The sequence below is a fragment of the Hyaloscypha bicolor genome (genome assembly GCF_002865645.1).
Source record: "Hyaloscypha bicolor E unplaced genomic scaffold K444scaffold_56, whole genome shotgun sequence".
In the NCBI taxonomy this organism is placed as follows: Eukaryota; Fungi; Ascomycota; class Leotiomycetes; order Helotiales; family Hyaloscyphaceae; genus Hyaloscypha; species Hyaloscypha bicolor.
In genome coordinates this window covers 9,745-32,346 of record NW_020194558.1, presented here as the reverse complement: position 1 = coordinate 32,346, position 22,602 = coordinate 9,745, and the positions used below count along the sequence as shown (strand labels likewise).

General features: G+C 38.3%; 6 protein-coding genes across 6 annotated transcripts; 2 read left to right on the top strand and 4 right to left on the bottom strand.

Moving 5' to 3' along the window:
• Positions 1-161: 161 nt before the first annotated feature.
• Positions 162-7,851, bottom strand: K444DRAFT_642295 (P-loop containing nucleoside triphosphate hydrolase protein; the record flags this gene model as incomplete). Its single annotated transcript, XM_024884719.1, has 10 exons — positions 162-419; positions 486-519; positions 575-862; positions 4,466-5,034; positions 5,089-5,339; positions 5,442-5,651; positions 5,939-6,122; positions 6,152-6,959; positions 7,002-7,492; positions 7,621-7,851. 10 exons carry the CDS (start codon positions 7,849-7,851, stop codon positions 162-164), a joined length of 3,324 nt encoding a protein of 1,107 aa, XP_024737977.1.
• Positions 7,852-8,838: 987 nt separating this feature from the next.
• K444DRAFT_719080 (uncharacterized protein) lies at positions 8,839-9,963 on the bottom strand (the record flags this gene model as incomplete). Its single annotated transcript, XM_024888445.1, has 4 exons — positions 8,839-8,882; positions 8,997-9,377; positions 9,514-9,789; positions 9,819-9,963. 4 exons carry the CDS (start codon positions 9,961-9,963, stop codon positions 8,839-8,841), a joined length of 846 nt encoding a protein of 281 aa, XP_024737976.1.
• Positions 9,964-10,605: 642 nt separating this feature from the next.
• On the bottom strand, positions 10,606-11,551 carry K444DRAFT_586988 (uncharacterized protein). Its single transcript, XM_024878005.1, has 2 exons — positions 11,371-11,551; positions 10,606-11,318 (listed from the first exon to the last, which is right to left on the bottom strand). The coding sequence occupies exons 1-2, from the start codon at positions 11,413-11,415 to the stop codon at positions 10,782-10,784; spliced, it is 582 nt and encodes a 193-aa protein (XP_024737975.1). The 5' UTR covers positions 11,416-11,551; the 3' UTR covers positions 10,606-10,781.
• A 3,983-nt stretch (positions 11,552-15,534) lies between these two features.
• On the bottom strand, positions 15,535-16,432 carry K444DRAFT_611352 (uncharacterized protein). The gene has a single exon (XM_024879924.1). The coding sequence runs from the start codon at positions 16,289-16,291 to the stop codon at positions 15,731-15,733; it is 561 nt and encodes a 186-aa protein (XP_024737974.1). The 5' UTR covers positions 16,292-16,432; the 3' UTR covers positions 15,535-15,730.
• A 944-nt stretch (positions 16,433-17,376) lies between these two features.
• K444DRAFT_558905 (uncharacterized protein) lies at positions 17,377-18,546 on the top strand. Its single transcript, XM_024876851.1, has 4 exons — positions 17,377-17,678; positions 17,739-17,947; positions 18,008-18,089; positions 18,161-18,546. The coding sequence occupies exons 1-4, from the start codon at positions 17,431-17,433 to the stop codon at positions 18,399-18,401; spliced, it is 780 nt and encodes a 259-aa protein (XP_024737973.1). The 5' UTR covers positions 17,377-17,430; the 3' UTR covers positions 18,402-18,546.
• A 2,070-nt stretch (positions 18,547-20,616) lies between these two features.
• On the top strand, positions 20,617-21,420 carry K444DRAFT_558904 (uncharacterized protein; the record flags this gene model as incomplete). The annotated part of the gene is made up of 3 exons (XM_024876850.1): positions 20,617-20,754; positions 20,812-21,101; positions 21,201-21,420. Coding segments are annotated over exons 1-3 (600 nt in total), but the record flags the coding sequence as incomplete, so codon positions are not given.
• Between the last annotated feature and the right edge of the window lie 1,182 nt (positions 21,421-22,602).

Here is a 22,602-nt window from a genome sequence, read left to right as displayed (position 1 = left end):
CTGCCATGCGTGTACCATCGGCATTCACTTGAAGGCATTAAATGGTAGCCTCAAGTGAGGAGAGTGCTTGAGCATCTATCTCTGCATTCTTTGACACGAAGAGACACTCAAGCGGTCCAACGAAAGATGAGCGAAAGATGAGCCAAACTCAGCTCGACTCCCTAATGTGCTCCCTCAACTTGTTGCCTATGCAACATAGCACAGTACATTCCCTCCAGATCCATAAATTCGTCATGATTGCCACTTTCTCCAACTCTCCCGCTCTCCAAAACAGTGATTATATCTACCCTCTTCACCGTACTCAATCGATGCGCAATCACAATCGTAGTCCTTCCAGTCGCCGCTCTATCTAAAACGGCTTGAACCGCGCCTTCAGACTCTCTGTCTAATGCTGATGTAGCTTCGTCGGGTAACAGTATCTGAGGATTTCAGATCAACGCTCGAGCTATTGCTATCCGTTGCTTCTGCCCTCCAGAGAGAAGAACAGCTTTGGAGCCGCAGTCGTTTGCGAGACCTTCGCTACTCAGAGTTAGTGCCTTTTCCGGATGAGATTCATGGAGTGCGGTCGCCCTACGGAAGTGACGTTATGTAGTCCCAGATATTTGCCTCTCCACATGCCCTTTGTATCTCCTCATCTGCTATGTCTTCTCTTTCCGATCCAAAAAGAATATTGTCTCGAATGCTGCCTTGGTATAGGATTGGCTCTTGAGACACCAGGGCGAGCCGCGATCTGTATGTTTTGATATCAAGTTCCTTGATATTTCGGCCGTCAATAGGTATATCTCCCTCAGAGACATCATAAAATCGCTCTAATAATCCAAAGATAGTGCTCTTGCCGCCAGCGTGACCAAAGATAATCAAGCTACTTAATTATATTTGAGTTGAGTTGAGTTGAGTTGAGTTGAATTTGAGTAGTACTTTGTCTTGAGTTGAGTTGAGTAGGTAATTTAAGTACTCTGAGTCTACTCTGAATATTTTTGAGTAGGTATATATAATATATATATACTAAGTCCCTTACTTAATAGCTTATTTAGTAACTATTCCTAGGACTTATTTTAATAAAAGAGCGTGTATTTAACTATAGGAGACTATCTAAACTACTAACTAAATAATATTACTTAAATAATTTCAAATATATTCTCCCTATTATCTTCCTCTATTACCTCCTCCTTATCTTCTCTAAATAACCCCCAACTCTTTAGACAAATAATATACTCAAAAGTATCCTTATTTAGTCTATTTCTATCTTTATTAATAATTCTAGCTCCTTGACTAAAGAACCGTTCAGAGCTAGCCGAAGTAGCTGGAATTTGTAGATACTTTCTAGCTATTAAAGATAATACTGGGTATTTATCTTTATTAGCTAGCCAGTAAGTTAGAGGCTTAGTCTATTAAGTAGTTAGTATATATAATAATATAATATAATATAATAAAGGTACTTACTTCTCTAGGAGCTCTTCTCTCTCCTAAATATCTAGTTAATTCATCCTCTTCTTCTATTATATCTTCTATATAGATATCTAGGTCGTCCTCGTTATCTATAGCTAAGTTATTAGCTTCGTTAACCGGAGGATTAGCTAGTATATAGTCGGCTCGATATCTATTAATATATTAGTATTAATATAATATAATAAAGAGTTAAACTTACAAATCAAAATCAGTCTTTAATCTATTATAGATACTAGTAGTCTGATTTACCATAATTCCTATAGCCTCTAAACCGTCTTTCTTAATTCTAGGGTCTAGAATTAAAGATAGATATAAAGCTTTATTCTTATTACTAACCCCTTGTTTAGGAAAGTATTTTCTAAGCTTATTAATACCTAAGTTAATAGCTGTAGTAAATATAGGTAACTATAATATTAAGTTAGTATATATATATAATATAAGGGGGGGTAATAGACTTACATTAAATTCATTTCTAATAGACTCTAATCTAGTATATATTTTATATACTTCAGGGACTAAATAGTATATAGTAGGATACTTTTCGGCTTGTAGCTTAGTAGTAGCTTTAATAAATATAGAGAATATCTTAAGACACTTCTCTATATAAGCTATATCAGAATCGGTTAAGCTTAATACATTCTTATTCTTTTTAAAGGCTTTAGAATCAGATATATTAATAACCGATTTAATAGCGGGCCAAAGATTAAGGAAGTATTTAAGCATATAATAAGTACTAGACCACCTAGTCTTTTGATCTATTTAATAGTTAGTATAATATATTATAATATAAAGTAATAAAGTACTTACCTAGTTGTGGAAATCTAGGTTCTTTAATCTCTAGAGCCTCTATTTGTCGATTTAATATACGTCTATTGTCTTGTCCGTATTTAAGACTTATAATAATCTTTCTAATCTTTTTCCAAAGAGAAATATCTATTAAATAATTAGTATATAATTTTAATAATAATTTAATATAAGAATATATAAGACTTACTATTAGGAAGTACTTCCTCTTCGGCGTTATTTTCGATATTATAGATATCTTGGCTATTTATATCACTATCGTCTTTAATAATAGCCTTTAATATATCTTGTACTACTAGGTTTAGTACGTGAGCTAGACAAGGAATATCTCCTTGAAATTTAATACTATCTTTATTATAGTGCTCTATAAAGCCCTTTAATAGAGTATCGTTCGAGCTAGCGTTATCTCTAGTAATACTATAAAATATTAGTATATATTTTCTTATATAAAGTAAAGGGGTTATATACCTAGTAATATTAAACTCAATATTATAGTCTTTAAGAGTCTCTAATAAGACTTCTAATAAATAAGCTCCAGAGTATTTATCCTTAAGGTCTTTCATAGCTAGTAAATAGCTCTTTAACTCGTAGTTCTTATTTATAAAGTGTCTATTAAATATTAGTATAATATAATATAATATTAAATAAAGGTAATAAAATAAGGAGTACTTATATAGTAATACCTAAATAGGCGTCCTGATTTATAGCTGTCCAAGCATCTAAGGTAAGGGAAAAAGTACTATTAGACTTAATATTATCCTCTAGCTCTTTAATAATAGAAGCCTTAGCTTCCTTGTAATTAAATACTAAGGTATCCTTAAGCTTTTGGTAATAAACCTTAGAAACGTCCCTATTAAATTATTAGTATATTATATAGTATATTAAGAGCTAATTACTTACTTATTAAGGTAGTTTAATAACTCTCTAAATGATTTAGAAGAGACAGCCTTAAACAATATATTATTCTTTATAATAAAGTCTAATAAAAGTTTATTAAATATAGGCTCTTCGAATTTCTCTTCGGGGGTCTTAGGTCGTTTACTAGATCTTTGTCTAGCAAATATATCTCTAATATTACTAGTTCTACTAGTAATACTAGCTTGGGAAGACTCTCCTATATCCATAGAGTCGTTTTCACTATCTATTAATTAATTAGTAAATATTTATATATATATAATATTATAAAGAAATATAACTTACTAGTAGTATCTAGTTCACTAAGTATACGGCCTATATTAAAGGCCTTATGTTGCGATTTATAGTGTGCGATATAATTAGAAGTAGAGTTATTAACCCTTTGTTTAAGGTACTTCTTTCTATTAAAATATTAGTATATATTATATATAATATTATTATATATTATAAAGGGGTTACTTACGAGCAATTAAGATATAAACACTTAACCGTAATAGTTCGATAGTTCTCTAGTAGATCTGGATTATCTTTAGGAGGGTCTAAAGTCTTAGAAAATAACCCCTTTTTAAAGATAATAGGTTGTTGTTCTATAGGCTCTAACTCAAAATCAGGGTGATTTTGAATTCGATTTAGCCTAATCGAGGTATTTATAGACGAAGACATTATATATAGTATATATATATAAGTATAGTTATAGATATATAATAGTATAGAGAGTAAAGTAAGAGTATAGAATATAAAGTAAGATTATTATAAAGAAAGGAAAGAAATAACTCGAAGGGAGGAGTATACTCTTATATACTAACCTTAGGTCTACTAGAACCTTCTATAAGATCTTAATTTATAATACTATAGAACGATTTATAATAGAAAGAAGGTATAGAAGTTACTAGAATACTATAGAATATACTAGAACTTTATTTAATTATTAATCTAACTTCTAGTATATTCTACTTATAAATAGATATTCTAGTACCTTTTATATATAACTACTACTAGAAGGTTCTAGTAAGTCTATATATAGTATAGTTCTATTAGAATACCTAATAGAAGTAATAGAAAGTATACTCTTCGATTAATTTTAAGGTTTAGCGCCACTCGTAGAGCCTTAAGCTAGACCTAATTAGGAAGTGGCAAATCACATAAACACTACTTAATTATACTCAATTATATTTGAGTTGAGTTGAGTTGAATTTGAGTAGAGTCTAGATTTAGTTGAGTTGAGTTGAGTAGGTACGTCTACTCAACTCAACTCAACTCATTTTTTACGCTGCTTGCCGCATCCACTTCCACCTACAAGCGTAATGTACTGGCCCTTTGGATACGAATATCTAGTGGCCTGAGAACCCAAGTACGTTCTTTGTTCTTATCCTTAAACCCAACATTTCGAAACTCGAAATCTCCAACTCCACCTGATTTCTTGCCCTGGTCTCTCCAAATGTCTATTGTTGGCTGACGCTCCGTCAGACATTTGATGGCCAAAGCGGCAAGATGCGCCTTGCCCATATCTCCCGTGAAGCTGAAGAAAGCACCTGCTGACTGAACGGAGAAGATGATTTCGGCGAAGTAAACAAAGAATTGGAAGAGACTGTACTCCGAATTCCCAATCAAGGTACCACCATACCAGAACCCCAAAGCAATGCACAGGAAGATAACAGACTGCGAAAGAGCATACAAGACCGAGATTTTCAAGTTTGAAACCAGTGATTTTCGGTCTTGCGAGGCTAGCATGCCTGAGTATTCGCATTGTCCGTGGTGCTCCATGGACAACGAGGCAGTGGTCCGAATCAAGTGCAGCTTTTCAGATACGTATGAAGCTGACCCAGTATAAGATTTCTGCATCACACTTTCGAATCGACTTAGTGCCTAGAAACGAAAGAATCCGCAGCCCAAGACAACCGGCATTGTGCTCAAGATTACGAGAGCCAACTTCCACCCAACTGCTAAGCTGACGACTATGGCAGAAATCAGAGTAGTAGCAGACATCAGAAGGGTGCTGAGGGCTGTGCTCGACAACCCAGCCAGATGAGTGATCTCAGTTGCGAGGAAAGATGTGAGTGTCCCAGTCGAACGTTTATCGAAGAAAGCAATGTCTTGCCGAAGGAGCGTGCGGGAAACATGACTACGAGCTCGGAAGATCAAGGCCTCGGAACAATATGCGAAGAATACTCCTTGGGTGCCCATGGAGAGAAGTTGGACAAGGCCGAGCATCAGGTACATCAGAGACCAGAAATCCACGTAAGACCGGATTTTAGGTGATTAGGAGGGAGGACGCGAGAGTGCTACAGCGGACTTTGCGAAGAAGACTCCTTGAACTGGCTGCCCTCCCCCGGCGGTGTTGGCGAAGATGAGGCCACAGAGCATCAAAAGAGACTCCGCTTTCTTGAAGGAGGCGATGAATGTGATTAAAGTCCAAAGCGAGTGCCTTCTCAACCCTCCAGCCGAGGACTGCGTGATATCCTCGGTGGGCTCTTGGCGGGAGGCTGCTTCTCTCGAGTTCTATGGCCAATAGCATAATCTAAACATTTCTCTTCTGGCTGACATCTTACCTTTTCGATTTGAGATCAGGATCTTCTAAGTCAAGGCTCATGTTGCTCTCGAAGTCCACCACTCTAATGCGTCAATTAATGTACCTGTATGCATGGAGAAATGATAGAAGCCTTACCCAAGGCTAGGTCCGAAGGACTAAGTTCAGTTCCCTTTGCTGCACCATCCACACTGCTGCTATTTGGCTCGGCCGAAGGTGTCGAAATGCCACCCCACGACGGACTCTCCAGGATCTCCTCTCTCGGGCCATGCCGAACAATCATCCCATCTTTCATCACCGCGACAATGTCTGCATCCGCAATAGTCGACTGCCGATGAGACACAATAAGTGTGGTTCGGTTCTTGGAAGCTTCCTCGAGTGCTGCTTGTACCACCCCTTTGGACTTGCCGTCCAACGCCGAGGTAGGCTCATCCATAATATCTTTGGGTCTTTCACAATAGCGCGTGCAATAGCTATCCACTGCTTCGGTCCACCGGAAAGAAGGGAGTTGCCGACGTGGGTTCGGTACCCATCTGGGAGCTGCATGATGAAGTAATGTGCATGAGAATTTTTTGCTGCCTCTTTTATCCTTTCCTCCTGCTGCTGCTCAGAGCCATTGCCGTATGCAGATCCAATCAATCCCAACTTGATATTGTTCATGATCGTGTCATCAAACAGCTTTGGTTCCTGCTCAACCAAAGAAATTTGCTGGCGAAACCATCCCATTTGGATGGCACTAATATCAATCCCATCGAGGAGAATAGTACCCCCAACAGGCTCATAGAATCGCTCCAGGAGACTAATTAGGGTGCTTTCCCCACATCCCGAAGCCCCCACAATTGCAGTCTTCTTTCCTGCCTCGATATGAAGATTGCAATTCTCCAACACTACCACATCCTGTCTTGATGGATAGATGTGTTTCACTTCTTTGAATCGAATTTCACCTTTTACTTCCCAAGGAATATCGCCGCTGGCCGAGCCGGGATCCAGGGGCGATATCCGGTCAATTGTGGCATAGATGTTTGACGATGCGGCAACAGCAGCAGAGAAAGCCTGAATATTCGAGCCGATCTGGCCGAACGTGAAAGCTCCGATGATAATTGCAAGAACAATAGTCAAAATATCCGCGACGTCCACGCTTCCGTCAACAAGAAACCGACTTCCCATCCAGAAAGCAAAGCCATAGTTCAAGAACACCAGACACATTATGGTCGCAATCATTACCGCCAGCACCGACTTCTGTATGATTCCAGCTCGGTTCGCCCTCTTCAAGTGCTTTTCATACTCACGCGCAAGTTTGTCCTACGTCCCAAATGCAGTCGCATTCCATATTGATCCCAAGATCTCCTCAGAAACAGATCCACGCTTCGCGTACGCTTTAATACCTTCCTGGTTGTACTTCACCATCAATTTATCTCCGGCAGATATCACCAACATGATAGCAAATACGCTGGCAAAGCAAATCATGGTCAGTTTCCAATACTTCACAAATCCTACAACGAAAGCGGTGAAGAAGTTTGCAAGCCCGGTCAACGTCAAAACAATTTTATGTCCGATGCCGTCTTGGAAAAGATTCATATCTGCTGTAAGGCGAGTTCCAATCTCTCCAGTACCCATATTATCGAAGAAGGCAATGTTCTGGCGTAACAACGCCGCAAAGTACTCCTTCCTGACAGTAGAAGTGATGTGCGTGGATGTATAGATGAATCCAACGGTGGCGATGTAAATTAAAACACACTCTCCAATGGCAAGGTAAATGAAATAGAGTACATTATGCACAAGGAGGCGATTGAAGTCCTCTCTGTCCACTGCCGGGTTACCATGAGATTTGAAGCCATTTATCAAGATGCCAACGACAATCTACAATTTGGTCAGAAGTCGTTGTACCAGCGAAAATATGATATTCGAGAGACTGGGAGACTCACGGTCATTAAAGGCATGGCGGCCCCTCCACCAATTGCACATAGGCTCGAGACGAAAACGATGGATTTATCATTTCGTGTCGCAAATCGATATAGTTGAAAAAAAGACCCGGGTGATGCCGAGAATGCTAGATGCTTGTCTAGAACGGATGCTTCGTCGGCGGAAAGGCTATTCGTGAAGCTTTTCTCAGAAGCGTTTGCGGTAGCGGCTTCCGCTCTCCTTGCTTCCAGCATGTCCGGGGATGACGACGGTGTTAAATGAACCTCCATACTTCCAGAGTTAGGTTTCCCGGCCTGGCTGTAAGATTGGATTTCTTTTTAACAGCTTGTCATGAATTCAGCATACAAAGAGATCCGAAACTGATCGTTTCAAAAAGTGCAGTTGAAGATTAACGGAGTTACAGGGAACGAAATGAGCAACTTAGGCAGTGCAACCCTAGATTAGGCTGTGCATTCAGTGCTTATGTGTGACACTTGATGACTACCTGTCATCTTCGAATAGAAATGCGCACAATACGGAGTGTTCAAGGAAGTAAAATGGATCAGGTGGGCTATAAGGCTTAAAGCTTATTTGCCTAATATAATATATTAATACCTAATATTATTATAGTATAATACTTAAAATATAATAATTCTAAGTTAGCCTTATAATAAAAGCTATCTTATTAATAATGAATTAGTAAAAGAATTTTAAGTATAAAATGAATTATATATTATATTATTAATATAAGATTATAATCGAAACTAGTATAAAAGAATACTATTAACTATTAAGTATAAAGCTTTTATTTATTTAAGGAAAATACGCTACTTATATAGAACCTTCCTGCTTCTGGATCTTGTAAATCCCTGGATCTAAACCCAGATCCCCAGATCTCATCACGTGACCCGTGATATCCTGATTTAAGCTAACTAACTCCTATCGCCCCAGGGCCTTCTGTGAGTGCACGCACTTACTGAGCCTATGGTTCCTGTGGCCTTGCCATGTTCGTAACACACGACTACATGGCAGAGGGAAGGTATACGCGGCCGATGGATGTTTGGCTCGACAACCTTAAAACAATCATGGAGCTGCGCATGAATCCTGACAAAAAGTGGGTATCGGAACTTCCAAAGCGTATGTTCGTCGACAATGCTATATCATACAGAAACTCCAAACAAATGCAGGATGCCAATTCATCTAATCGTACTCCGTGGAAACACCTTCCATGCTCGTTCCTTTTACATGTCCTTTTTCATGCCCTGCCTTAAAGTCTTTAATAGCACTCACAACATCTGATATAACAGTGATCTTATACCCATCCTTTGACTTTCTGTCCTTAAAGCACTCTTTTCTCCGCCTCCTCAGCAAGCTTCCTCTCAGAGTTTTGCACACTAACCGTCTTCTCCGTCGCAGTCCCTGGTGGACTCTCCTCCCCCCCCATGCCCCTCTCTACCCATCTCAACATCCGCAGCATCCAAACCGGCCACCTTAGCCTTCTCCCTCTGCCACAACCGCCAAAACACATACGAACCCCGCAACTGCGCCGCAGCAAACAGTATATGCAGCAGCGGCGTAACGATCTTAAACGGGAGGGTCCAGCGATGCCATAACGAGCCAAAGAGCCACATTGTTACGGCGGTTTCGGAGATTGTCCCGTCGAGTTCGGTGCATGCTGTTATTCTGAAGAGTTTGCTAAGGAAGTGGGGTGAGGTAGGGTGTAGGCGGTAGAGGATGAGGGCTAGGCGGGGGAGGAATTCGGCGACGATGTCGAATGCGTCTATGGCTGAGAGTTAGTTTCAAGTTCTGGTTTCTTGCTTTAAATTCAACGTTGATTGGTATCAAAGCTGGAGAGATGGTTTGTATGGAGAAGGAGGGAGAATAGAATGGAAGAGATCACATATCCCAGGCTGTACAAAGCATAAACTCAATCCCAGCATCACTCTCCTGAATCTTCCCCAGCGAGAGAGCAATTGAGGTTTCAGCAATAATAATCGTCCCAATATGATGTAACACTGACACAGGACTGATCCGATCCCTATAAAACAACTCAAAGGCATACATGCCTACAAGCATGTGCGCGGCTACAACGAGGATATCACCAATGATGACAGTATTAGGACTCATCGGGTTGTGGCCATGAACCAATGCTGAATGGAAGGTGCTAGTGCCGAAGGTGACAGAAAGGAACGCTGGTTGGAGATGGCCATTGAGGTATAACGTGAGCCGTAGATTCGAGGAATGAGTGGTTGGAAGACATAGTAGCAGATGAAAAAGTAGCAGACCAAGACGATGACGAGGATGAGGCTGGAGAGGGATGCGAGCTTCGAGATCGTCTCAATTGGGAGAAAGTTGATGTGAGGCATTGTTGCGAGTTGGAGTTTTCTCCGTCGAGTAGGTTGGGGTTTTTGAGGATGAAGATAAATGACGCGGTATTAATGTCGAGTAACTTCCTATCATTTCCCCTCAACAGATGTGACCTTAATTGTTCTCAAACTAGTACTATTACCGTTGTCTACGCCACAAGTCGATAAGGATATTTGAGAATGTAGAATAAAAGACTTCGCCCTCGGAACGAAATGTTAAGTCGGGTGAAGTGAGGTGAGCACAAAGAAGGCCCGAGGATGCTACTGCTTCTTGTGCCTCCTACATGCCATGGAGACGGAGAAGGTCAAATCGACTCGCTAGGCCTCGCCTTTACGTCGTCATGGCCTAGCAAGCGGTTGGATGGACTCTCCAAGGATGGTAGAGCCATGGTGGGTTTCTTACCCAGAGCCACAAATAGGAAGACTGTTTGCATTAGCAACGACAATAACGTGTGCCAGTGGATATGAGGTTGTAGATCGTCAGCGAAATGTTAATATCCGCAAGGGATCAGCGGTTGAAGAGGTGTTATTAGAAGAACTGGAAATATTGAAACTCAGGGAGTCTTCAAGATCTCTATGTAGGCAAGACAAGGTGTTTGCTAGGCGTCCGCTAGACAAGAACAGATACCAAGAGCTAGGCTCCTTGGGGTCATCAGTGCGGGGTTTGTGTCCACTCGATATAATTTCTTGCTTTGCGTACTAAAAAGAAGTTCCTTTAGGCCTTTCTTTCGATAAATACATGAAAATCAATGTTATCCGATATTCGAAGAAGTCATCAAATTGTCCCAGGATTCGATTCCCAGAAGTTTTATCTTCTATCAAAACTCAAAAATACTAGGATCTTCATCCTCCATAAGACGCTGAGCCCTAGCGACATCGAAAACGCCATGCTCATCCGTAAGCTCCTCTTTGTGTCCAAAGTAGACTGGGTAGGAGACCTCAAATGTAACATATTCCAAGGCGGCAAGGACATTGTCGGCTCCACTGGGATCGATTCTAAAGTCGTGCCAGGTGTCACGCTCCCGTGGAAGAACACCGTATCTACCGAATTGGAGGGGCTCCTCTCCGTCAGCTTCTTTGTGGACATAGTGTTGCATCAAGAGGGTGCTATCAGTGACGCTGCGCACATCCGCAATAGCGATGATATCTTGTTCGATGATGTTGTGCTGGCTTTGCTTCTCTACCGCCCATTGCTGACAGTCCTGCTCGGAGGCGCCAATGAAATCGGTCTCAAAGGTCTCATCATCATTTAGCTCCGTCTTGAATCCCTGGCCATCACTCGGGCCGGCGCGCGATTCAACGAGATAGAAGATCTTGTCCTCTGGGGTTTGATTCCCCAAGACCCTACGAACGAACTAGAATCTTCGATCAGCTCTGCGCACTTGCCTGCAAATAGATTCGACTTACGGGCTTGGCTTCCTCAGCAGTGCAGAATAGCAAGACGCGGGGCATAATGAGAATGCGACCTTGCGACTCTATAAATGGTTTAGAATCTGCGTTGTGAAGTTGGAAGATTCGAAGTGCGGGGTTGCTTAAGAAGGAAAAGTTGGTCGTCAATTTGTTCGAGAATGTTCAGGCTATCGAAAACAGGCGAAATAGAATTGTGAAATAATACGCGAAGCCCATAATTTAAGTATTTGAGGTAGTTCTACGGGGTGTGATCAGATGACGTCAAAATGATTAATTCACCTCAATGTAATACGACATTCGACTGGATATGGATCCCGTAGGATGCGGCCTTCAAGGATCCCAATCCATGTTTGCTCAGCCTGTTCTAATACCGGTATGTACGCTGCGCGAGCTCATACATACCAATAAAGATAAGCACGAGAACCCTGTCTGAAACAAGATGGTAATCTACGATGCCATAGCCGCGCAAAACATGTGATCCTTCAGCCGTACTGCTACATTGACTCAAATCCTTGCTACCAACCGCCGTGTTTCTAATTGTGGCTTCTCCAACATTCCTAATTATATTTTTCTACCTGAACAGTACATTACATTGGAATTCGGGGCGAAAAGTTATGCACATTAGCGAATGCGTGTATCAATTTATTGTGAAAGCATTCGACTTTTGTGTTACTAGCCAGTAGCCTCTAAAGAATATCGTGTGGATTTCCTAAAGCCCATTCAAACATTAAAAAGCAGTCACAGCAAAGCATAGTCATAGGCTGGTTGACTCTTATTATAGAGAGCTTTCTAAATTTAGGAAATAATAATATTATACATCTTGGTTAATAGCAATCGAGTTCGAATTCTCAGTAAAGTGAACAGATTCAGGAATAATTATTATTCTGGAATAGAAAGTTTCCCATAATCATGGCATAGTTCTTCAAAGCCGAGTACCAAGTAACTTCCTGAGCGCCAAGAAACTCAGCGCTAGTTTAGACACGACCGAATTAATAAAACCTACTGCTATAAGTCTATATTCCAGGGCTATTTGCTTAATAACAAGTACTGTAAAATGGTTTTGAATTTTTATATTTATTGCAAGAGTTTTAGGAAGCTTTTAAAACATAGTAGAGCTTTTTTTTCTCGCACTTGACCTAATTTGAAACTAATATACTTTGTTGTTATTTAATAAATACTAAATAAGGTTATTGACTTCAGTATTCAATAGCCTAAAAATTTCGCTAATACCACGGACTTATTATAAAGGCTTATAAATGTCAGGCATTAATCCCATAAGAACAAAAAGTATCTAATATATCCTATTTATAAATACCAAAATTAGCAAAACTGACTTTTCGTTTAATATACTTGAAACTACTATTGATTTAACCCTAAGTAAGCTTTAAAGACTATTATAAATATAGTATTTAGGGCTTGGAAAATAAGATAAAAGGTCTTTTATAAAAATGATTTAAAGCTAAGAAAAAGAAAACTAGAATATAAAAGGCTATAAAGAAGTATATATATCCTATAGTATACTAGTCTCAAAAGAACTAGTTTTTTAAATATCTCTAGTATATTTCAAATATATTTCTCTAATAAAGCAGTTATATTATATATATCTAAAAAGTATTTAATATCTAATAAAATATCTTAGATACCGGGTATTTAGGAATTATAATAATTTTTGAATTATTAATAATATTAAAATAGTATTTCTTTTTTTTATACTAATAGAATATTATTACTTTTTTATATATTTTACTATATTTATAAATAGAAATATTTATAAGCTTAAAGTTTATATTTTTAAGAATATATTCTTTTACTAAAATAGATAATTCTTTTATAAATTTCTAGTATTAAATAATTTTTTTTTCTTTTTAATAACTTTTTAATAACTTTTTAATATTCTATTAAATATATTAATATAAGACTTAAAAGAAATCTTTCTATTTTAGACTTATATAATAATTTAATTAAGAACGTTATAGTTAATTTTAAATATTTCCTAGTTATACTTTTAGAATTTCTTTAATAAAGCTTTAAAGAACTTTATTTTCTAGTAATTTTCTAGATTATTAATATAATATCCTAATATAGTTTTAATTTAATTCTTATAAATAAAAGAAATATAATAGTTTTTATATATATTTGTATACTATTTCAAAAATATAAAAATATTACTTTCCTAAAACTATAATATTTCTAGAGCTTTTATAAATAATAGATTTAAATCTAATACTAATATATATTTATTTTCAGCTATATTAATTCTAATAATTTCTTTTATAACTAATTATAAAGTTTCTATATCTAAAACTTCTACTAATAAGATTTCTAAAAAGCTAATTTTCTATTTAAATATATCTTTTAGTAAAGAAATCAGAATTTGAAAAAAGCTAGTTAATAATAATAAATATAATCTGGATTCAAATTTTAATATTAGTAGTAATAAAATAATAGCTTTTCTAGTTTTATTTCTATTACTTATATTCTTCTTTCTATTCTATTAGTTTAATATCTATAATACTTTTATTTAATTTTACTAAACTAGATATATTTAATAGTATTATTAATAAATATAATAAAAATAATAATAATAAAAACAATTTTTTAAATTCTACTATTTTCTTTATTTTCTCTAAATTCTTCTTATTATTTTTATTTAGTAATCTTTTCTTTTTCTAGAGGCTTCTTTAATTTATTTATATAATTTCTTATTTCTTATTTTCTTTTAATTCTTTCTGATTTCTATTTATTATTTTATTTAAAATTAAAAGCATTTTCTATTTTAGATATTTTCTTTGATTTTAAAAGCAAGCTTTTCTATTAAAATTAAAGTTATTTCTATTTCGGCTTTTACTATAACTAAAAATAATATATAAATTAATAATATAACTTTATTTCTAATTAAGGTCTAACTTATACTATTTTAGTATAATATTTCCTATTTAATTTCTTCTATTTCTTTTCTTTTTATAATTAGTTTCTATTTTTACTATTTTTATATATTATATTAATAACTATATTTTAGAGCTAATTTATATTCAAGTTATTAGATATATCGGAAATTAATATAAAATACTAAAATTAATACTTATATATTTTTAATATTTTAGCTTTAGATTTAAGATATTATAATAGTTCTTTTTTTCTCTAAACTTACTAAGCTAATAATCTGCTTTATAGAAATTTCTTAGAACTTTATTAAAGTATTATCTTAATTATAAAGCTTTAATTTTTCCTATATTACTTATTATAAAATATATAAGAGAAAAACTATAATAAAATAAAAACCTATATAAAATATATTAGAATATAAAATATAACTTAATAATAAAATAATAGAAATAAAGATATAAATAATAAAGTATAAATAATATATAATATATAAAAGCTTAATTAATTAAATATAAAAAAGAGATTATTATCTAGAATTATAGAAAAGCTAGCTTTTTTATATAATTCCTATAAGTTATATATAAAAGGCCCTAGTCTTTATTATATAACTGAAACTTCTAAACTATTAAAACAAAGCAATTTTAATAAAGTATAGCTTGCTATACTATATTAGATAGTCTTTTCTAATTATATAAATAGATTACTTAAAAAGAATAAGTATAAGATATAATTAAATATATATCTAGTCTAAATAAAAACTAGAAAAGAGCTAGACTAGATACTTTAGTCTGTCTCTAAGCTATATTACTAGAAGGTTATTCTAGACTACTATCCTTTAGTAGTAGTTCTATAGCTTAAGAAGCAGAATAGCCTCTAAAGGCTACTAGAGTACTAGAAAGCAAAGCAAATACTATAGAGGTAAATATAGAAAAGGAGAGTAGAAGAAGCAAGTACTAATCTACTCTACTTTTTATAGTAAGAAGTAGTAAAGGTGTAAGGAAATGTCTAGGCTCTGAATAGTTTACTTAAGAGTATATAATAAGAGAATACTTGTTTTATAAATAAAGGTTTATTAGTTTTCTACTGGGTCTCAGTTTTTCCTATTTGCTCTGTCTTAGATAAAACACCTCATAGCATAAGTTTATAGGTAGAAGAATTATTATTAATATATTCTGTTCGATATAGTAATAATCTGTAAAATTAGTACTTTACCCGAGTACCCTCTCACAATAAAGTACCCACACAAGCAAATGGAAAATGCAAATTGAATGACTACTCTACTCTTCTAAGTCTGCTGAATGTACACGACCCATGCGTTTTAAGAAACCAAGCCAACAAAATAAATGACAAATTTACAATGCGCAACTCCAATGCTCCAAGAACCAGCGCACCCACCAGCGACCTATCCCATTCGAACCGTCTCTCCTCTTAGGCCGTCTTCCCTCTTCGACGAGTTTCAACTCCTACTCATCTAGCAGCCAGTGCCGCGGTTTGACAGGCAAACGCTGGTACAAGTCTGGTGAACCAGAACGTTATAGATCTTGCCCGAAATGCCGTTACTGGTGCATTGTTGTAAGATGGTATTGGCATAATTAGCCAAGTCGCCCTTGATAAGGCTAGGCACCACGTTATGCCATGAGACGCAGCAGTACTCGTTGGACTCGGCCGCGGCCCCCTCGTAGCAGATCTGGCGGGGCGACTGACCGACCGTAATCTGTGAGTCGTTGAAGAGCTCAGTCACGAGCTGATCGCAGATGTCGTTACGTGCCGAATGCGACGTAAAGCATGTGGGCGCTGTGGTGGCTGAGCAAGAAGCGCGCTCTTCGACCGGGTTTGCTTCCGAGCGAAGCGTCTTAGTGCCACTTGCCGGGCCATAATAGACTAGGGAATCCACTCCGTTTGAGGATGGCTCACGGTAGAGTTCGACGTACTCGTTGAAAGTGAGGATCTCGGTGGAGTTCCGTTCTCTCAAAGGAGAAGCTAGCAGGCCGGTGGCGCAAGCGAGGACGAGGGCGATCGTGGTGAATTGCATTTTGAGATTTAGGTTGTGTAGCGCTTTAGTTTTCTTGAATGGACTAGATGAACAAGTAGATAACTGGTTAGGTATTGATGTTGTGTTTTGATAATATGCTTTGAGGTTGTGGTGTGAGGTTGTGGTGTGAGGTTGTGTTGTGATAATGTGTTTTGATGATGTGAACGAGCTCTCTTAGACGGGTCATCTCTGATCTTTTATAATCTTGGATTTGTCTCTTGGATCATCATGTGTCGAGCTTGCCGCTGCTTTCTTGCCTTCAGATTCCTCATGATGGCACTGCTGTTAGGATGTTTTTTTTTTAGAACTGTTTTCTTTTCTGTCCAGGTCTTACTGCGCAAAGGGCGAAGTCACCGTCGAGATATTTTAATTGCGTTTTGGATTCTAGATGCAGTTGGGATTCTACAGGAATCCTACAGAAATCTTCCTTTCGCCGCGTACCAGCTAAGTTATCATTTTCTAGATTGTTGATTCGAGTTCTCATCGGAATTCTCATAGCCATTTATTACCCCTGTACCAACAAGGACGGGCGCAGACTGACATGCTTAGCAGATTAACAACACGGCCGGGTGGTTATGCATGCAGGCCAATTAGCCACCGCTCTGTTTTCTTTCATGGGCCGCATGGCACAGTTTCACACAGCCTGAAATACCAGGGGTAGTCACATTGCACAGCTTACAACCACCCCTTTCGCTGAATACCAACAATCAGGATCTGCCTCCCTAACTATAGCAATTTCACCAACTGAAGCAAGTAAATGAAACTATTCATAGATGAAACATGCCGACGTGGACAGCCGGATTTGAGTCTGGTAGCCGATGTAACCACCGGTCATAGGATTCTCATCGCCGCAACAACAATAGACCATTCTGAGATATTTTAAGAAACTTTGGACAGAAAGAGAGAGGAGCGAACTTTGTAAAGAAAGCCTGGACAACTTTAAAATGATAAATACCTGCTGTGAACGCCGAGCAGACGACCAAGAGCAGACAGCTAAGACGCCTCAAAGCTCATCATCATCATCATCATCATCTCCTTCTTCTTCACCTTCTACTACTTCTCCTTATTCACCCTCTTCATCATCTGTGTCATTGGTATCTTAAAGCCCATCTACAGACACGAAAGCCTAAATTGTTAGCATGGCCCTCAAAACTATTGTTAGCAGGCTTTGCCTGTTCTCGCTTTTGTGCTCTACAACACTTGCAGCTCCAGTTCCTGAGCCCATCAGCGAAAACGACGTCGGTTTCAACGAAACAGTACTCGTGAAGCGTGTTGGTGAAAATGAAAATGATCCAATTCAAGCGACTTTTAACATTGCAGGCTGGCCAAACATAGCCGAAGAAAATTGTTATGCGATGCTCTGCTTGCTCGGCACTAATCGGATCTAGTGAGTACAGTCCCAGGAGACTGATGCTTGTGATGGTGACACTAATTAGAGAAATTATAGCCAAAGAAACCCAACGGCCAATGGAAGGGGGACGAATTACCAGCTTTCGGGCGCAGGCACCGTACCATTCCAGGCCCAAAACCTGGTAGATCGTCACACCTCCCAAATAAACTCCAATACTGTCAGCGCAGAGGAATTTCCTTGGGCGAGTACACAGCAAGGAGGTGAACATGCTTACGTATTCCCAGCAACAAGAACTGAACAATCAAGTATGTTAACAGCTTTCTTACATCCATGAGAGCTCGAAAATATGCTCACATGAAGAACAGGTCAAGGGGCTTCCATAAGGAACGGTTATAGAGCTAGCAATGTTCCCTTGGAACATTGGTTCGAGATAACGTTCACAGGCGCGTAAGTTAATACTCGGCTCCCTTGATATCGGTGCGATGGCTTAAGACTTCTTTTTCACTGACTTGTAATAGTCCCTTTGGCAGATACTGCGCTGCTTTATTTTCAAATCCCCCAGACACATCAGTTTGCACTAGTAATCCCGCGGAGACCTTATTTGGTACAACAGGTGTAACCCTTGCCGATTTCGCGTATCAGGTTGTGAGAACCACAACACCTTTTTACTTCATTCATGCAGCTGGTTCAAAAAAGGGCCAAAAGCGATCCGAGTACGTCAAAGTACTCGCCCAGGAGGCCGATGAGAAGATTAATTAGTTTTTGACATTGTATTTGAAGATCTGGCCGTGGCGGAGTTGCGTGTGACTAAGAACGGGTTCGATATAGAAGGTGTTTGGAAAATGTTATGAGATAGGGCGTTTTGCAAACTGAAACTGGAAAATAAATAAAAAACCAAAAAAATATGGGGAAATTTTTTTTTTGTGTTCCATAGTCTTTAGCTGCCAGAAGCGCTATGCAGACGCACTATATACAGAGTTGTGACCATATAACTTACGCCCTACGGGCCCAATAAATGGCACGGTAGTTATACTGTTCCTCCTGTTCCGTTCCTTGCTATGTGTGTTTCTTTAATATTGCGGCCAGTATACCAGCCCAAATATATCTCTCCCATACGAATATAAATACAATCATCTTCCAATGTACTATCTACGGACACCATCCCAGAAAACTGCAATCCAGAATCGGCACCGGATTCCAATTAAGCGAGCGATTTTAGCCAATTAATCAAGCGGATTTTAGCGCTTTGCTTAAGTATTTCGACCCGATTCTCGACCCTATTCCAAATTCTGACTAAGTACCTTACGGAATAGGCTTAATATTACTAGGAATTGGGTCTAATACAAATTTGGTCTAATTAATATTATAGAGCTAATTAAGTGCTTTCTAAAAAAAAACTTCGTATATATTTAGCTATTATATAAAAGAAGTTATAATTTTTAGAAAAAGAATTTATAAAATAACTTATTTTATTTTTATTTACTCTAAATTAAATTATAATAAGTACAAAATAAAATACTACTATATAATATTAAGATATTTATAATTATATCAAAGTTCTACTTATACTACGGGATTTTCACTTTGCAGGGATGTCGGGTACTTATGAACCGGAGTCGAGGGGTTGGTTAGTAGTAAGAGGCGTGTTGCTATGTGAAGGACTATGCCGTAGGGTGCGTTGGTTCGAGTCCTTGCGAATAGCCTCCTTCTCCTTTTGACACGTTGATAGCGCTCAGCCCATTGTATCCGTCGTCGTTCGGTTTTCTGTTCATCAGTGAGGTTTATTAGAGGACGGCCGCGCCAGCTAGGCGGGGCTGATATAAAGTTGGACCCTGCATTCATTTTCGATCCTTCCAACCTTACTCGTTAGAACTGATTGGACTAGTAGATAGCAATTCAGCACTCCAATGCGGAGAACTTTTGAAATGGTCTTCCCTCCGTCAGCTTCGTCCAACTACCCTAGCTTTGTTCGCAGTCTGAGCGCGCTCTCGCTCTCTCTCTAACCCAGATAGGTCTGGTTTTTTGTGCAAAATGACTAGGGGAGGGTTTCTGGCCCGCTGGTTGGCTCAATCGAGCCCATTTCATCTCGCTAGGTCCCGCATCCAATGACAGCCGTGGTCAGCAACAAGGGTGCGGGATTTAACACCACATTTCTTAGCACCGGTGCGGCCATGGAGTACCTCCGGAATAGGATATTCAGGCAGGATACAATAGCCACACCTTGGTGGTTCCTTCTAGTCAAACCGAAACACGACTATGTGGCGGCCGTGAGGGCTTTCGTGTGCCGTCTTGCTGTAACGCCACTTTTTTTCGGCTGTTCCGGCACACGCTCCGAATTCGCAGATGCTACATCTAATCTTGTGTCTTTTTGGACTTCAAAATAAGCCTTGTAATTAACGTTCCTGAGCGTCGACTGAAGCTTTTGGAGAAACCAGCTTGGTAGCTTGCAACACAGGGTTATAACGGTGCTACTGCGGTGTATTCTTCGAATAGCTACGATAATTCTCGAATACCAGAATACTGATGATTAATGACTGCCATCTGTAGGATTGCCTACATACGTGGTCCAATCCCAACTATTTCCGCTCCATCCTTAATGAGTGCCATCTGTAGGATTGCTTGCATACGTGGTCCAATCCCAACTATTTCCGCTCCATCCTTAATGAGTGCCATCTGTAGGATTGCTTGCATACGTGGCCCAATCCCAACTATTTCCGCTCCATGCTCCCCTTCGTCTTCGGAAAAGAGCTTCCGCTGTTCGATCGTTTAAAGCAGCCCCCAATCTGAACTATTCCAATATCTTATATAATCATCACTCAGTCTAATAGCCAACATCAACGCTCTTCAATCTTCGCCCCACAGTTCGTCAATGGAAGTCGCTACGCGATTAGTTAATTTCATCTTCTCGACCTTTTCAACATTAAGCAATGCAACGCAGACGAAACTTCTCGAAACTCATGGATACTCTCGAGGCTTTGCGTTGTTCCTCTTCTTAAGACCAGCATACAATCAGCTGGACCGCATGGAGGACCATATAATATGGGCAACCGAAGACGAGGTAGAAAAATGGAGGAAGACATTCATTTCAGAATGCAACATGTCGGCTATTGCCGTGAGCGCTCTGCCACTTCGTGACGTCTCCTTTGCTTATAAGCTCTTGCTTTATTAGGGTACCATCCTTGCACAAGTCGCTCTCACCTCGTTCAGCCTCCCGAATCTTAGTCAAGCGCACTGGACCGCCCGGGCAGCCTTTCTCTTAAGTCTTGTCTCGGGCTGTTTAGCCGTTTTCTACGCTTCGCTGCTGCAAAGGACATTGGGAAACATTAGAACTCCACAACTGGTAAAAGAATGGTGGCGTGGTTCCACGCCGTCAACCTCAATCACACTCCTAGACAGCACGGTCCGACGCGAGGTTTTGGAGTTTTGGAGCAACCGTTCCGACTTCGACAAGAGACCGGTGTGGCTGCTGCAACAGGATTTAGATTTTATTCGCCATGGGTTAGATGACGTTCGCTTTGATGATGCTGCAACTATAGGGGTGAGGAGACGAGAAGGCAGAGAGGAAAATCTGAAGCTACAATCATCTGTAGCAGCAGCCATCTTAATGTCGTCACCTTCGATGATGATCAACTTTGCTGTAGGTGCGTTCTTGGCCGGGATCGGCATATATTTTGGATTTGTTTGGAAGCATGATCTTGACCCTATTTCTAGTAGAACAGATAGTCGCAGCGTTTTTATTTGTTTTCTGCTAAGTGTTGTATTCTGCTATAGCTTTTACGGGTTTCCTTTTCTATCGAAGCTGTGGGAAGACAATAAAAAGTCTGACAACTCTTGGCTCAGGATTAAGGGCATTATGGATAGAATAGCAGAGGTTACGGATGAGATACATCTTATGTCGTCACGGGATGTGTTGGAACAGGATCAACTGAAGGAATTACTTCAATATACAAGGGTTCTGGCTATGGCGGTACGATCCCAAGACTATCGGTCGTGCCTCGAAGCAGAGAGAGCCACTCAAAGCGTGGATCGTCTCCTTAAGGAGTGGGGTCGCAAGGAGAAGAGAGGAGAGGAGGGAGGAGAGAGGGGAGGAGAAGAGAGAGAGGTTGGTTCTGGAGTTGTAGGAAAAGAAGAACCTGAAGGCAAAAGAGAAATTGAGGCGGGAGAGAAACTGAAGTAATAATGCTAATCTCCAAAATGTGGTTTCAAAGTACCCTGTATCAGGTATCAAGTTCGAGGGTATATACTATATCGGATCTTGGGTAAAAGTCGGTAATTCCCCTTATTACCCCTAATACTATTCAGTACTCTATTATATAGTAATAGAGTTTTTTTATATGGGCTAATATAAGTAAAGTAGTCTGTACTACTACTATTTCTATTACTATATAATAAAGAACTTTTAAATTTTTGCAGGGGTTAAAAAGTACCTAATTTCGGTATTATAAATATATTAGAATATAGTAAACTACTATAATTACTACTACTACTAGTATATATACTATATATTATATTAAATATTATATTTAGTAAGTATTATACTTTAGCTATAGGTATAATTATATAGTACTAGCCGAGTCTATATTAAGAAATATATACTTGAAATATAAGAATTAAATTATATAAATATATAAATAATTAATATATAATAGTATTACTAGTACTAATTTAATTACTACTAATACTTATTTATATTACTAATAATAGTATAAGAAATATAAAGAAGTCTTTAAATTTCACTTTTACTATTTCTAAAACAAGGCTTACTAGTAGTAATAATTAGGATATTTTCTAATACTACTAATACCCTCTAAACCAGAAAACCTAACTTACTAACTTATAAGTATTCTCTAAATACCCAAATTACCCAAACTATTATCTAAACTATTTCCTAGAAAAAAGGCTAACCCGAAAAAAAAAACCTCTAAAGTTAAATGCCTGAAAAGCGGGTATATAAGCGAGG

Coding starts and splice junctions, on each gene's coding strand:
- K444DRAFT_611352 (XM_024879924.1), bottom strand. CDS start 16,291: ATGCAATTCACCACGATCGCCCTCGTCCTCGCTTGCGCCACCGGCCTG.
- K444DRAFT_586988 (XM_024878005.1), bottom strand. CDS start 11,415: ATGCCCCGCGTCTTGCTATTCTGCACTGCTGAGGAAGCCAAGCCC. Junction 11,319..11,370: donor CTGCTGAGGAAGCCAAGCCC/GTAAGTCGAATC, acceptor CGAAGATTCTAG/TTCGTTCGTAGGGTCTTGGG.
- K444DRAFT_558905 (XM_024876851.1), top strand. CDS start 17,431: ATGGCCCTCAAAACTATTGTTAGCAGGCTTTGCCTGTTCTCGCTTTTG. Junction 17,679..17,738: donor CTCGGCACTAATCGGATCTA/GTGAGTACAGTC, acceptor GAGAAATTATAG/CCAAAGAAACCCAACGGCCA. Junction 17,948..18,007: donor AACAAGAACTGAACAATCAA/GTATGTTAACAG, acceptor CATGAAGAACAG/GTCAAGGGGCTTCCATAAGG.